The following is a 12924-nucleotide window of genomic DNA, read 5'->3' on the forward strand; positions in this document are numbered from 1 at the left end:
TAAAGAGAACTTTGATGAACTACCTGAACTGAAGCCTTGGGACCATACAATCAAGCTAAACCCAAATGCCAATGCCAACTTAGACTGCAAGATATACTCTCTTAGTCAGCTAAAACAGCAAGAGCTTGACAAGTTTCTGAATGAAAATTTGTCCAGCAGATGGATCCAACCATCAAAATATCCTATAGCATCACCATTCTTCTTCATCAAAAAGAAGGATGGTAAACTATGACCAGTTCAGGACTATCAGAAACTCAACAAGATGATAATCAAGAACCAGTACCTGCTTCCACTAATCTCTAAACTTATGGACAAGCTACATAGAGCATGATATTATTTCAAACTAGATATCAGATGGAGATATAACAATGTCAGGATTAAGGAAGGAAATGAGTGGAAGGCAGCATTTCAAACTAATCAGAGACTCTTCAAGCCTATAGTCATGTTCTTCAGACTGACTAATTCACCAGCAACCTTTCAATGGATGATGAATGATATCTTCAAAGATCTTATTGCCATGAAAAAGGTTATGATCTATCTTGATAATATTCTCATCATGTTGAAGGATCAAGAGGAACACCAAGATCTTGTTTGACAAGTACTTACTCTGATGAGGAAATAGAAACTGTTTCTCAAGGCTGAAAAGTGTGAGTTTGAGATACTGAAGACTGAGTACCTTAGGGTTATTATCAGCAAAGGAAGTATTAGGATGAATCCAGTGAAGGTGGCAGGAGTGGTAGAATGGCTGGCACTGACAAAAAAGAAGAAGCTTTAATCATTCCTTGGATTTATGAACTTCTATCACTGGTTCATTCAAGACTATAGCAAGATTGTCTGACTGATGACCCAACTCACTAGAAATGCACCCTGATCATAGGGCCTCTCCCAACAGACAGTGTTTGAAGACTTGAAGTGATGGCCAGTGGAAGACATGGTACTAGTGGTATCAACAGAGGAAGAGAGGTTTCATGTAGAGACAGATTCAAGTGAGAGCATAGTGGGCACCATACTATCACAGGAGCAGGACAGAAAGTGATGACCAGTCACCTTTCTCCCTAGAGCATTAACCATTACAGAACACAATTACAAAATATATAATAAGAAGCTTTTAGTGATTGTGCTCACTCTTGCAGAGTGGTGGCACTGTTTAATCAGAGTGACACAGACTTTCAAATATGGATAGACCATCAGAACCTCTGGTACTTCCAATCCCCTCAGAAACTCAACTGATGATAAGCATATTGTGTTATGAAACTCTTTGAATATCAATATATGCTGCATCACAAGGCTGTTATGATTTTTCTCTTATCTTATGATTTTTACTTCTTATCTTATCAGAGCACCTATCTTATCTTGGATGCTTACTCAAAGGTATAAGGAAGATTATATAATCACAACAGACAGGCAGTGCTATTGTACTTAGTCATCTCATCTATGAACCATTCCCCATTGTCTACTCTCCAATGACCAGGCAGAATAAGCAGTATAATGCATGACAGTACAATAAGCAGTAGTATATTTATCATCACTCAGAATAGTATATAAGTATGATAGCTCTCACTGTAGTAACTCAGCTTGGAGCTATAAGTTTATCTCATACTATCTTCTCTCAAGCCTAGCTTGTCTCTGGCCTTAAAGTACTACATCTATCAGAACACATCCAATGGACTCTGGCATGACTGTACAAATGCAATACAGTGCCAGTTTACCATGTGTTCAGATCACCATGCCCATTAGATCTAACATTTTCTGCCCACAGGTTTTGCTAAGTGGCCACAACAACTACAGGTATTAAACCTCAACAGTGAGACCTTTCTTTCTCCCTGTGTAGATCCCTTATATCTATCTGCTCTTGCCTCATTCTAGATGAACACCTTCAAAGTGCATCAACCTTCCTCTACTATGTGGTTCTGGAAAGAATTGTGTCAATTGTAGACTTTGCTTTTTTCTGCTGGTTCATATTCAACCAAGTGAAAGAATGGAAGAAGCAAGTTGAGAGATGTTTTTCATACTGTGTTTTTGATGGCAATTCATGCCAGCTTGCTCCACATCTGAAAGGTTAGCAGATGTCAGTTTCAGATGCAGGACAAATAAAATGGGGCAACTTCCTGAGTGCAGCAGAATGTCATTCAAATTAATGCTGGATATTTAATGTAAAATAAAGCATCCAGGGGGGCAGGGGTGAGAGGGTCACACTCAAATGGTTGGCATAGTGGTTCAGTTCACCACAGATATTGATCAAGGAAATTCTAGTCTCCTCTTTTGCTTTAGGGCCCTGGAGAGATAGTTTGATGTGAGGATGGCCACAGTAATTTCCAGTGCACATTCATTCACTTTTCTCTTGAGCAAAAGTCAAAAAAAAAGAAAACATGAGAAGGCTGTGAATCCATCACTCTAGAAGAAGACAGCGAGTCCTCATTATAATGGCAGATTGGTAGTGTAGTGCACATCTTCAGATAGGAGAGCCATTAATCTTGAATGTTAATCACACAAGAGGGCTGCCTGGTTGGAATAAGAGAAAAGGATAACTTCTAGTGTCACATCAATTTGGGGTTCAATTCCCTATCCAGGATGTGATGTAACATCGGTCTTGGTCAGCTGGTTTTGCATGGCAGGCAGTTGAAAATTCAAGCTCGGCCCTGTGCTCTTCAGTCATGTAATTAAAGGAAGAGTGAAATGTTCATTATTCCAAGATGTAGCTTATTCTCTTAGGCTATTAGTGGGAATGTTTTGATCATTGATATGTATGAATGCAACTTTGGGATATAAGTTACAAAGACTTCATCAGCATCTTCTTCAGGCAGTCTCATGGACAATTTGCAATAAACGCTGCTTAGTCACCGGAAACATCGGCCCGCAGCCTTTGGACATGAACTTTACTCTGCTCGCCGACGACGTCTTGATCTACACCATCGCGTATCTCTCCGTCCCCGATATTCTTCTCCTTCGCCAGGTGAGGCTCTCTTCGCTCTTATTTCCTGTAATGCTGAATTCTCAGACATGTAAACTGTTCAATGCACTGACAAGGCTGCCAATCGTATGGACCAACGCTCACAAGCTCGACATTCTGTCCAATGACTATCCTTTCCCACTCGATGACAGCGATCTTGAACAGCGCACGCGGCATGCATACCGACTCGCATCACGATGGCTCGCAGACTCTGCTCTATCACCCAAAAGCGAGACGACATTCACTGGATCGCCCGTATCAGAGATCAAATTCGTCTCGGGGCGCCAGCATAAGTGGCTTCTGACGGTTTCGAAAGTGATATGGTCTGTTCTGATGGTCTGGGATATCGCGCGGGGGCAAAAGTGCTCGGAATGGTCGCCAAAAGGCGTGATATTCACTGGAGTGAGCCTGGCCAGAATATCCTTGAAGATCTCGTCGCCATGCCGTATCCCCATCACCGTCGGTTTTCTTCTTTTCATCCACTATGTATGAGCATCCTTGGCCTCTCAAAATTTGTCCTCATTAAGCATCTGGTCATAAAATTCCTGGAGCAGGACCTTCCGAATTATGACGCTTGGGGTTTCTTGCACTCGTATCATAAAGAAGGGGTCGGTCTTTTTTTGTATGCTGTTATGTGGAGATATTTAACTCGTCGTGTCGTACTTTTTACCTGATAATACTTTTCAAGTGTGGTGTCCGCACTGTATAAAGCTCGTATTTTTGATATCCAGAGGGCTATCACCTCCCCTGCTCTTCCAGAGAGTATGCCTCCTAGTCGATCGCAAGTCTCGTTTTCACTCCTCTTTCAATTCATCTCCTTGCTCTTTGTGTCTCAGAGCACGGTGATGCAGTACACACTCTTAGTTATCGTCCTCGTCGGCTCTTTTCTCTATTGGGGTCTGTCATGGCGAGCCCTCTGTCTCCTCATGGCAGAACTCGATGCAGCGCGGGACGAATTTCATAACAACCTCGAGAAAGGACTTCTGAAGAGCATCAAGAAGGCTCACAGAAATCGTTACCAGATATAAACGCCGCTGTTCATCGCTCTCTCCTTTTTTTTTTGCCGATTTTGCGTTCGTCCCAGGATAGAAGAAGCCGTTGCTGCGCACGCGAAGTCTTTGGAGTCTTGCGATGACCTCTTCAAGGATGTGAAAGCCTTCTGTCGAGGACAAACGGTTGCGCTTTATTTATGTCTGTACAAAGTGAAATATTTTAGAATACAAACTAAAGTACGTGGTTTGTCGGCCTTGTCCACCTCTTTCATCTTCATTGTGATATTCTAATTGCTGAAACGGCGACGTGGTATTTAAACTTTCTTTGGTGCGCCGTTGCTTCGTATGACGTTTTGACGGTGCCGAGAATCGAGTCTATTCTTGTCTCAGCCATAGCGCACAGGTTATCTAAGGAAGGGGTACTGATCATTGCCTCATGGCCGTAGAGAGCGCGTCAAGCGGTAGTGAGCAATATTCCTTCCATTTATTGGTCTCAGTCCATTTCGTTTCTATTTGTCTTTTCGTAAGCCTTCTCTCTCTTATGGTCCACCACCGTCAATTTACTAAATAAATCCAGTGTGTTTTTTATACTAAATCGTCCTCACCCTCCGGTGGTTTCCATCGTGTTGTCTCAAACTAGGTTCTATCTGTAGGGCAAATAACATCGGTCATTGATGAGCGCTACTCTCTGCGCTCCGCTCTGGCCAATGCATCTTGCCATATAGGCCATAAAACATATCGATCTTGGACAAATGTCGTACTATTATTTTATCACGCTTAGACACGTTATAGACTTCTCCGATTACAATAAAGGGTGGAGCCAATAAATGTCACTTAGTTTCAAATGTTTCAGTGGGACTACCGTTTGTCGTATATTTTAGCCTCCGTGTATGACCGGTATGAGGAACATCGCAAAGGACTGATACGTCGCGACGGGCCTCGACGGCGTTTTCCCGAAATTCCGCCTTTACATTTCACTTCCAATCCCCTGTCCAAATACATTAATCAACGATCGGAATACCTTCGACTTTCGAGACAATAGGTCGATCAAGTTATTCAATAGCCCCAGTAACGAAGATACGGTTCTGTTTCTCGGAAATGAAGGCTTGCAACAACAGGGAGTCTGGCGCTTCGCCAAACCATTTCAATTCTATGTTCGCAGCTTCATAGGCGGCAGAGAACCGTATCCCGCGCTTCTTCAAGATTTCCATGTCGTCGTCAGGGCCAGGAGACTGTCGTTTGAACTCCCATGAAGGAAGTCTAATGTTGATCTGAATGTCGGAACAATCGAGACACTGGCACGTCCCGGTCATTAAATGTGTGATTCACAAATGAAGAAAGGTAGCTCACAGCATCGTACACCCAATCTTTAGCGTCTTCTTCGCCTTTAGGGTAATGGTTGGCTTTGATGGAGGGAATATCATTCATTCCCGTGTCCAGCAACACGACAAGAGATGGGATAGTTGCAGGGCTGACCCGGATAGACACTCTGTCGGTACCATCTTCATTTTGGTGGTACAATAATACGCTTCCATCCTTCTCCGTTCTCTTGTCAAGTACAACGAAGAAGCATGGATGATAGGCGTTACTCGTCGTCGAGAATCGCTCCAAGCAAAGGGAGGAGAGCTCCGCATCGTCCACTGTGTGATTCGCAAGGTCATATAATCCTCTCGGTGGAGCTTTTAGTTGGACTCACTATAGCCGAAGTTCGCTGTGACATACACGCTAATCACATCATGTCACTCCCTCCCCTTCGCGCACTCATCGTCGAACCTCTCAATCGTACCCCGCCTTATTCCTGCGCCAGCGAATGCAACTATGCTGGATTTTTCTGCACGTTGGGCATCAGACAGAGTCATGGTTGTAAATCAACTAATAGGAGCGACCCTCCTTGCTTGTTTTACCTGTCGCAGGTTCTGATCGTAGTCCTCGATCAGGAAGGTCCCTGAGAATATCCATACAACTGAATCTTAGTGGATATCCCGGAAACGCCGAAGGGTGTGACTACGCTCCATATCACGGAGTCACCGGAACAACGACCAGCTCATCGAAAAGACACGAATTCTTCTGCAACATATTGCGATTCACGCATCATAATTTACTCATCTGATAAATGTGTTAGAATGAGAGGTAATTATCAAGCGCTCACTCAGATTGCAGCAGGGAACCCGTACACAATAAGATAAGGATATATAAGTATGGCGCTCAGTCAGGCACAGTGAAGGTGAAACAACTTTGTATTGAGTATACTATACTGAATAAGATAAGGATATAAGTAAGGAGCTACGAAGGGGTGTGAGTAACATATAGTAAGGACAGTAGTGAGGTATACATACCTTAGTCGAGCACAGCGAGGGTGAAACGACTGAGGTATCCGGGTATCGAAGGTTGGAATATATATTGTCGATCGAGAAAGGACAGGAGGTATGGATATACATAGTAAGGAAGAACAGAAGAAAGAAACAGACGGGTATATGGTACGGACATCTTCCAACAGTACAAACAGGTGGGGGCCGTCATTTGCTCATCTACCTATTTATCCACATTCATGTACACTAATAAAAACCAATGGTTTGTAATAGATAAAGCCAAGTCGGAGAATAAGCATGCTTGACATCCGAAGAGCTCGGCTGACACCGTGATGTCCGACACTTGGCATTTCAACAAAATGTTCTCAAGAAGCGCCTTACTTGGCAAGGTATAGCCCAACAATGAATGTTTATAAGGGAGGTGGATATATTATTATACGTAGAAAGATGAAGGACAATAGACGCCACATAAATATCAAGATAGAAGAAAGGAATGTGGTTTATCACTCGAAGCGGGTAATTGGCGGCCTCTACAGACTACAGTTATGTAAAACCTGACCTGAACAGTCACCTATCGTGAGTTTAACTGCAGCTGCCAGCATAGCTAGTCTGGGTATTTGCCACCATAGAACCCTTGAATTCGGCAAAGCTAGAGCGATCATCCTGGTTCGTGAGGACAGATTCGATGTTAACGGCCCCTAGAATCAAAATCGCGTTAGAACATGCAACCAAGGAATTGCAGAATCGCTAACATTTGTAATGACCCTGAGTTTGACTGTCGTAGTTGAACCAAACCCAGCCACTTGCGAGGTACCGGATGTTTCCTGTCGCTTGGGTATTACAGGTCTTGGTGCTGGTCTATGAAGAAACGGTCAAAAACTATCTAGGATCATCACAAGGTAAAAGAGACAAACCTCGGCCGAGCAAGTCTTGCCTTCGTCGGCATTTATCGTTAAGGTGACGGTGTTCACGTCATTGTAAGATGCATCGAAGCTATAGGTAAAAATAGTCAGGTCATTGAGGGTGGGAAACACAGCATCACCTACGTGCTCGACGTGGTATCGGTAACATCTGCAGAGACGGTAAATGCAGCATTTACATCGGCTACCTCTGGAATGCCAACTTGGACACTCAGCGTAGTGGAAGTGCCAATAGTTGAAGCGGCTGAAGATCAGATCAATAATGGGACAGTCACAGAGAAAGAGATCAGAGAACATACAGCTGATGGTATAAGAAGAGTCGCTGGTGAAGCCTTGGGAGACTGCGATTTGGACTTGGCCGGAGGTGCCAACGAGGGTGCCTCCAGTAGATGTGGTTTGTGTCTGGCAGACCGGGTTTCCTGTCTTGAGGTCAGAACAGGATCAAAATGGCATAACTGCAGGCCAACCAGAGAAGCTGAGCTGGACGACATCGTCAGTGATACAGACTTGTGCAGGTTGGCTGACATACTAAAGAGGAAGAAGGTCAGATCATCGGTTTTATGAACAAGGAATCGGCCTTACATCTGAAGGGTTTGTGACAATGTTGCGGGACCCGTCACCCCAGTTATCGTTGGCGTATTGCACAATAGCATCCCATCCAGAAACTAAGCGGCCAACTGGTGAGTGTCAAATTGTAGAAGAAATGAAAGGATCCTTACGGGTTTGGGCTTCGGCGACGGAAAGTTGCGCGCATTGGCTAGCAGCACGACGCTCGAAGTTATTGGAGTCGGCATTTACAGGATACCTTCCATAGAGAGAGCCGTCGCGTTTGAAGGCAAGGTAGTGACCCTTTGCCTCGTCGACTGCGATGTGGGAGACATTCCTAGGAAGTGACCGGACAAGCTCGCTAAAAGGCAAAGCGGTGACGCCAGAAAGGACTGTGAAAAAAGCGGCAAACTGAACGAATATCAAAAAAATGGTCAGAGATCGAAGACGGGTGGTGCTCACAGCAGCAGGGCTGAACATCGTGAAGCGAATGTGAAGGAGTGTAGAACGGAAGACGGTCAAGGTAGCTGAAGCAAAAGTAGCGAAGCAAGGTAAAGAAAATGTAGTGTTGATAATTCTCTATAGGCCATTCTCTTCTGCCTTTATACTCAAGAACCTGAAGCTATGTTTCAGGATGTCAGCGTTGGGTCACTGATTAGTAATTACATAGAAAATCTCTCCGACAGTTGCACTTCAAACTCGTAGTATCTGTTTCTGATCGACAGGATCATCAAACAGGATCAATTAATATATTGCACCGCCTGTAACATGGATAAAAGATGCTTTTGACAAAGATCGTCTGGGAGTGGCTCGGATCGTAGTAGTAGCGGTCAACACGACAAAATTGCGGAAATTCTAGCGATCCATAGTAGGTTTTAACCATGGGTACAGAACAAAGCCATACAATAGTTTCAGGATAAGGATTTTTAATGCCTGTCGCCCGAGGTAAAGGATGGATTCAAACGATGAAACAGAAACCTGGGCGCCACTTACCGTACCGATCCAATCTCGATAGGATTCGGCAAGCTCGCATTCTCCATTCGAACCATACTGAAACAAGACTTGACACTGTTACGAAGAGATCAGAGCATCAATGATTGACCCTGCCGCAACGAAGTGTCAGAGATTCGTACAGCACATACTATTTCATGGAATGTTGCGCACCTTCCCAAACATAAAAACGGTTCTCAATTAATTCTGAAGTTGAAAGGAAGCGTGAAGACCGGAAGGAAGGAACTTAGGAAGTGTAAGCGGAACAATCGGGAGTAAGACAGAAAAGAAAAAGCCGGTATCGGCAACTTGAAGCCGCCACAGGCCGGTGATGGCCAGGTCGGCCAGTTGTCCGATAACTTGTAATTTACATGTTCATCGCTCGAATCTCCGAAGATGGAAAGGAAAGATAAACTGATGAGAGGACATGATAGGGATCAAGTTTTGGGATCAATGATAATGTCATTGAGAGATACCGAGTTCTCGGGAGCCTTTAAGGGGACAACCCAAGCCAACTATGGAAAGTACGAGAAGTAGTAAAAGAGTAGTTAAGAAGATAGTCTATGAGGGAGGCGGGTGGGTGAAAATTCGTCATCGCGCGAGGGGAAAACGGCTGCTAGCAGCGTGTGAGAGGGTAAAGAAAGATGCTGCAAGCAGCGAAAATATATATATACAACGAATGAACAAAGAAAAGAGGAGCGAACAAAAAAATTGAGACGGCACGATGATGCCGTCGTTTCGGCAATGACCCTGAACAACAATCTTGTTCACCAATCATTGTCCAAGTAAAGATGACTCACTGGCCTTCCCTGAAATCACGAGCCTGACAGGACTTGCGCCGTTTCCAAAAAAGATGGGTAACAAAGATCCAGACGCACTGGTATGACCTTTATTCATCATAATATTGCCCGCGGGCTTATCCTTGGAGTTCAGTTTGACGTGGTCCCCCCTGGTAGCACAGGTATCAGAGAAAGAGATCATCAACGGTAACTTGTTACCGGAATCCAGTTCCCGCCGGATGACGTAGGGTTGGTGTGGGTATTCCCGCTGTACTTTTCTTATCTAGCAAGTCCATGGATTCTCGTCTGGTCCTTCAACTACAATTATAGGTTCGTTCAAGACCCACCCCTGCACGGTTCAGTGTTCTTCAAGATAGCATTCAATCTGGATGACTTGGATCCGGATTGAGCCTACGACGTCGTACTTATCTGTAATTGCGAAGTGTCAACCATGACCATCTACTGCTTGTCGATGTCGTCGAGAACAATGAAGGACACCTTATATGATGAGACAGTCAATAGTTTAATGCCGCGACGAGTCCGCCAGAGGAATGAATAAAGAAAGCAGAGCAATATCAGTAGATAAGGACAAGACAAGGACGATACCCTTTACCACTTCAGACAGACTCGCAGAGCATGACGAAAAGGATGACACGCATATATGAGATTAAAGCTCTAATCACATAGCATAACGGCAGAGAAAGGCCGTGAATACATATATAAGACCATCGCTTCAAACTGAACAGTAGGAAATCAGTCAGTAGCACAAAAGAAGGTGAGATAAACACACACAAGGGCCACGAAGTTGGATTCCAATGATGACACCTGCCATAAAGATCCCCGCACAAACCATAGCTAAGAATAAGATATCACAGAACCCCATGCCTGGTGTGGGTGGCCGTTGTATCTTCACCGAGCGGATCTGTGGTTTCACGGCCGCCCAATGCTGTTTTGGGATGAGTAATTCCCGTCCTTCTTGTCCCTTAAGCGATTGCATGACGAAAGTTCCACCAGCCATATCAAGCTGTTGGTTTGCATAGGCTTGAAAAGACTGTCCATATGCGTTCAAAGTCAGATAGTGGGGCGATGATCAGAATATACCTCAGCATACAGAGAATGATCTTTGCAAGAAGGCCAGCCTGGGGATGGCAAGACGCTGGTCGCCTCACTCTGCGATAATGACTTCATTGTCTACTTTGGTAGGATCTGTTGTATTTCAGGGCCCAAATGGCGATGATAAGAACAGAGGGCAGGAGTCCAGTTTTTATGGGTTCTCAGCACAAAGGATTGCCACTCGCTTTGTTATTACAATGAACATTAATCTTGGGTAATGACAGAAAAGACCAAGACTTTGATTGCCTATCAACATTTGTCAAATGACCAGCATTGATGGAACCTTACCTTTGTCAGAGCCAGCCTTTTTAACACACTGTAAAAGGAGCCTAGTCACTGCTGTGATGGATTTGTATTTACAAGGGGTCATATCCTGGGACATATTTTAATAGAAATTTTGAACCTAAATCCAAGTAAGGAAATATCATGCTAAAATGGTAGGTTTTGAATCTATATTTGGGAAAAGGGATTTACATGTGAAATACATAACAAAATACCATCCAGATTTGATGGCTGGGGATTTTGTAAACAAAACCCACTCAAAAACCTGTAGGATTTGGGAACATCTTTGCTATATGATTACATAAGAGATTGAGAAAGTGCACCTGTCATAATTCTGAAGGAGTAGGTCATTTGTGTGAAAGCTGGGTTCGACTCTCAGTCAGAGAGGTTGGGGAATGTGATTTATTTGGCTGTGTTCAAGGTCCTGCTGGCATGCCATGGCTTTTGGTTGCACACAAAATCAGTAGAATGTAAGTTACTGGTGACTTACCTGTCTGAAACTCCAGTGTAATGAAACCTAGGTTTTGTGCACTATCCTAGCCCATACTCAGTATTGTGCCATGTATGTTGGTTCATGAATCAAATTGGTCAATGATCACTTAGTTGAAAACTGAACTCTTCTTGAGGTGTACAGATGACACCTCTATCATGCTTGTCCACAACTGGAAGATGGGCAAGCAAACATACCTTGACACACCACCTGACCACTGCATCCAAATCATGCTCACCCCACCCACTGTCCTCATAGTGCACACCTGATCCATCACTCTCTATGCCCTTTCATCTTTGATGCCTCTCTCCACACACTCCTTTGGCTGGGTCAATGGCACCAGTGTGACCACCACCTCCATTCTTATCTGCTTAGAGAATGATAACTCCTGGGCCTCAGAGCTCAATTACCTCCAGCTCTATGCCCTCTCCTCCTTTCCACTGATACTCATCAGCAGGATATCCTCCAGACATGGCATGCTCTGATGTCTGGATATCATTCTCAGCAAGCAGAGTACTGCAGTTTGGATATGCCTGCATGATCACACCTTGGTTTCTCACTGGGAGGAGCAGGAGAACAGTTGTGAGACCCTCATGACTGCTGTCTTCCCCAGATCACTTAACCACACTGAGAATGTCTGCATTCATGATGTCTGCATGAACACCCTGAACAACTGGAGAGGTGATGTTACAATTTTTCTTATCTTATCATTTTTTATTTTTTATCTTATCAGAGCATCTATCTTATTCTGAGTGTTTACCAGTGGGCATGGAGGAGATTATATAATCACAAAACAAACAGTGTCATTGTACTTAGTTGCTTTGTCCACAAACAACATCCCATTGTCTGCTCTCCAACAACCAGGCAGGACCAGTAGTATAATGCAGAACAGCACAATAAGTAGTAGTTATATTTATCACAACCCAGGCAGTATATAAGTAGGATAGCTCTCACTGTAATAGCCCCAGCTTTGAGCTATAAGTTTATCTCATACTATCTTCTCTCAAGCCTAGCTTGTCTCTGGTCTTGAAGCACTTGACTTATTAGAACACATTAAGTGGACTCTAGCATGACTGTACAAATACAATACAGTGCTAGTTTATCATGTGTTCAGGTTATGTGCCTGTTAGATCTAATATAGTTCTTGTTGCCTCTGGTTGTCAGAGGTCAAACAATAAGGTATTGTCTCTTGTCATGACATCTGTCACTGTCTATAGGATAATGGCATGGGTTACCTACTGTGATTGCATGATCATCCCATACCTCAAGTGAAGCACTCAAGATTAGATAGGCATCCTGATAAGATAAAAGATAAAAGTCAAAAGATAAAGAAAATAGAAAAAATTATAACAATGAACATGATTGTTAGACTCAAGCTGCATATGATTGGAAGCACATAATAAACTAGCATGGTTTCATGTTCAAACCTTTGTGCTAGAGTTCACTTATTGTGTTCTGTTGATCTGATGCTTCAAGGCCTTTTAAAGTAGCTCAAGAGTAGAATGAGAGTGAATAAACCTTTAGCTTGAAGCTGGAGATTACCAGCAAGAGCA

General features: G+C 43.7%; 3 protein-coding genes across 3 annotated transcripts; all 3 read right to left on the minus strand.

The window, feature by feature from the left end:
- Positions 1-4817: 4817 nt before the first annotated feature.
- On the minus strand, positions 4818-5876 carry BT62DRAFT_937307 (uncharacterized protein). Its single transcript, XM_043187290.1, has 4 exons — positions 5704-5876; positions 5639-5667; positions 5293-5582; positions 4818-5237 (listed from the first exon to the last, which is right to left on the minus strand). Exons 1-4 carry the CDS (start codon positions 5799-5801, stop codon positions 4995-4997), a joined length of 660 nt encoding a protein of 219 aa, XP_043034771.1. The 5' UTR covers positions 5802-5876; the 3' UTR covers positions 4818-4994.
- A 759-nt stretch (positions 5877-6635) lies between these two features.
- BT62DRAFT_974993 (uncharacterized protein) lies at positions 6636-8233 on the minus strand. Its single transcript, XM_043189176.1, has 9 exons — positions 8180-8233; positions 7891-8128; positions 7754-7836; positions 7639-7699; positions 7471-7590; positions 7298-7415; positions 7166-7244; positions 7004-7109; positions 6636-6949 (listed from the first exon to the last, which is right to left on the minus strand). Exons 1-9 carry the CDS (start codon positions 8195-8197, stop codon positions 6834-6836), a joined length of 939 nt encoding a protein of 312 aa, XP_043034772.1. The 5' UTR covers positions 8198-8233; the 3' UTR covers positions 6636-6833.
- Positions 8234-9663: 1430 nt separating this feature from the next.
- On the minus strand, positions 9664-10674 carry BT62DRAFT_997300 (uncharacterized protein; the record flags this gene model as incomplete). The annotated part of the gene is made up of 3 exons (XM_043190641.1): positions 9664-9915; positions 10279-10537; positions 10588-10674. The coding sequence occupies 3 exons, from the start codon at positions 10672-10674 to the stop codon at positions 9845-9847; spliced, it is 417 nt and encodes a 138-aa protein (XP_043034773.1). The 3' UTR covers positions 9664-9844.
- Positions 10675-12924: the final 2250 nt, after the last annotated feature.

This window comes from Guyanagaster necrorhizus (assembly GCF_019112545.1).
Source record: "Guyanagaster necrorhizus MCA 3950 unplaced genomic scaffold BT62scaffold_40, whole genome shotgun sequence".
NCBI lineage: Eukaryota > Fungi > Basidiomycota > Agaricomycetes > Agaricales > Physalacriaceae > Guyanagaster > Guyanagaster necrorhizus.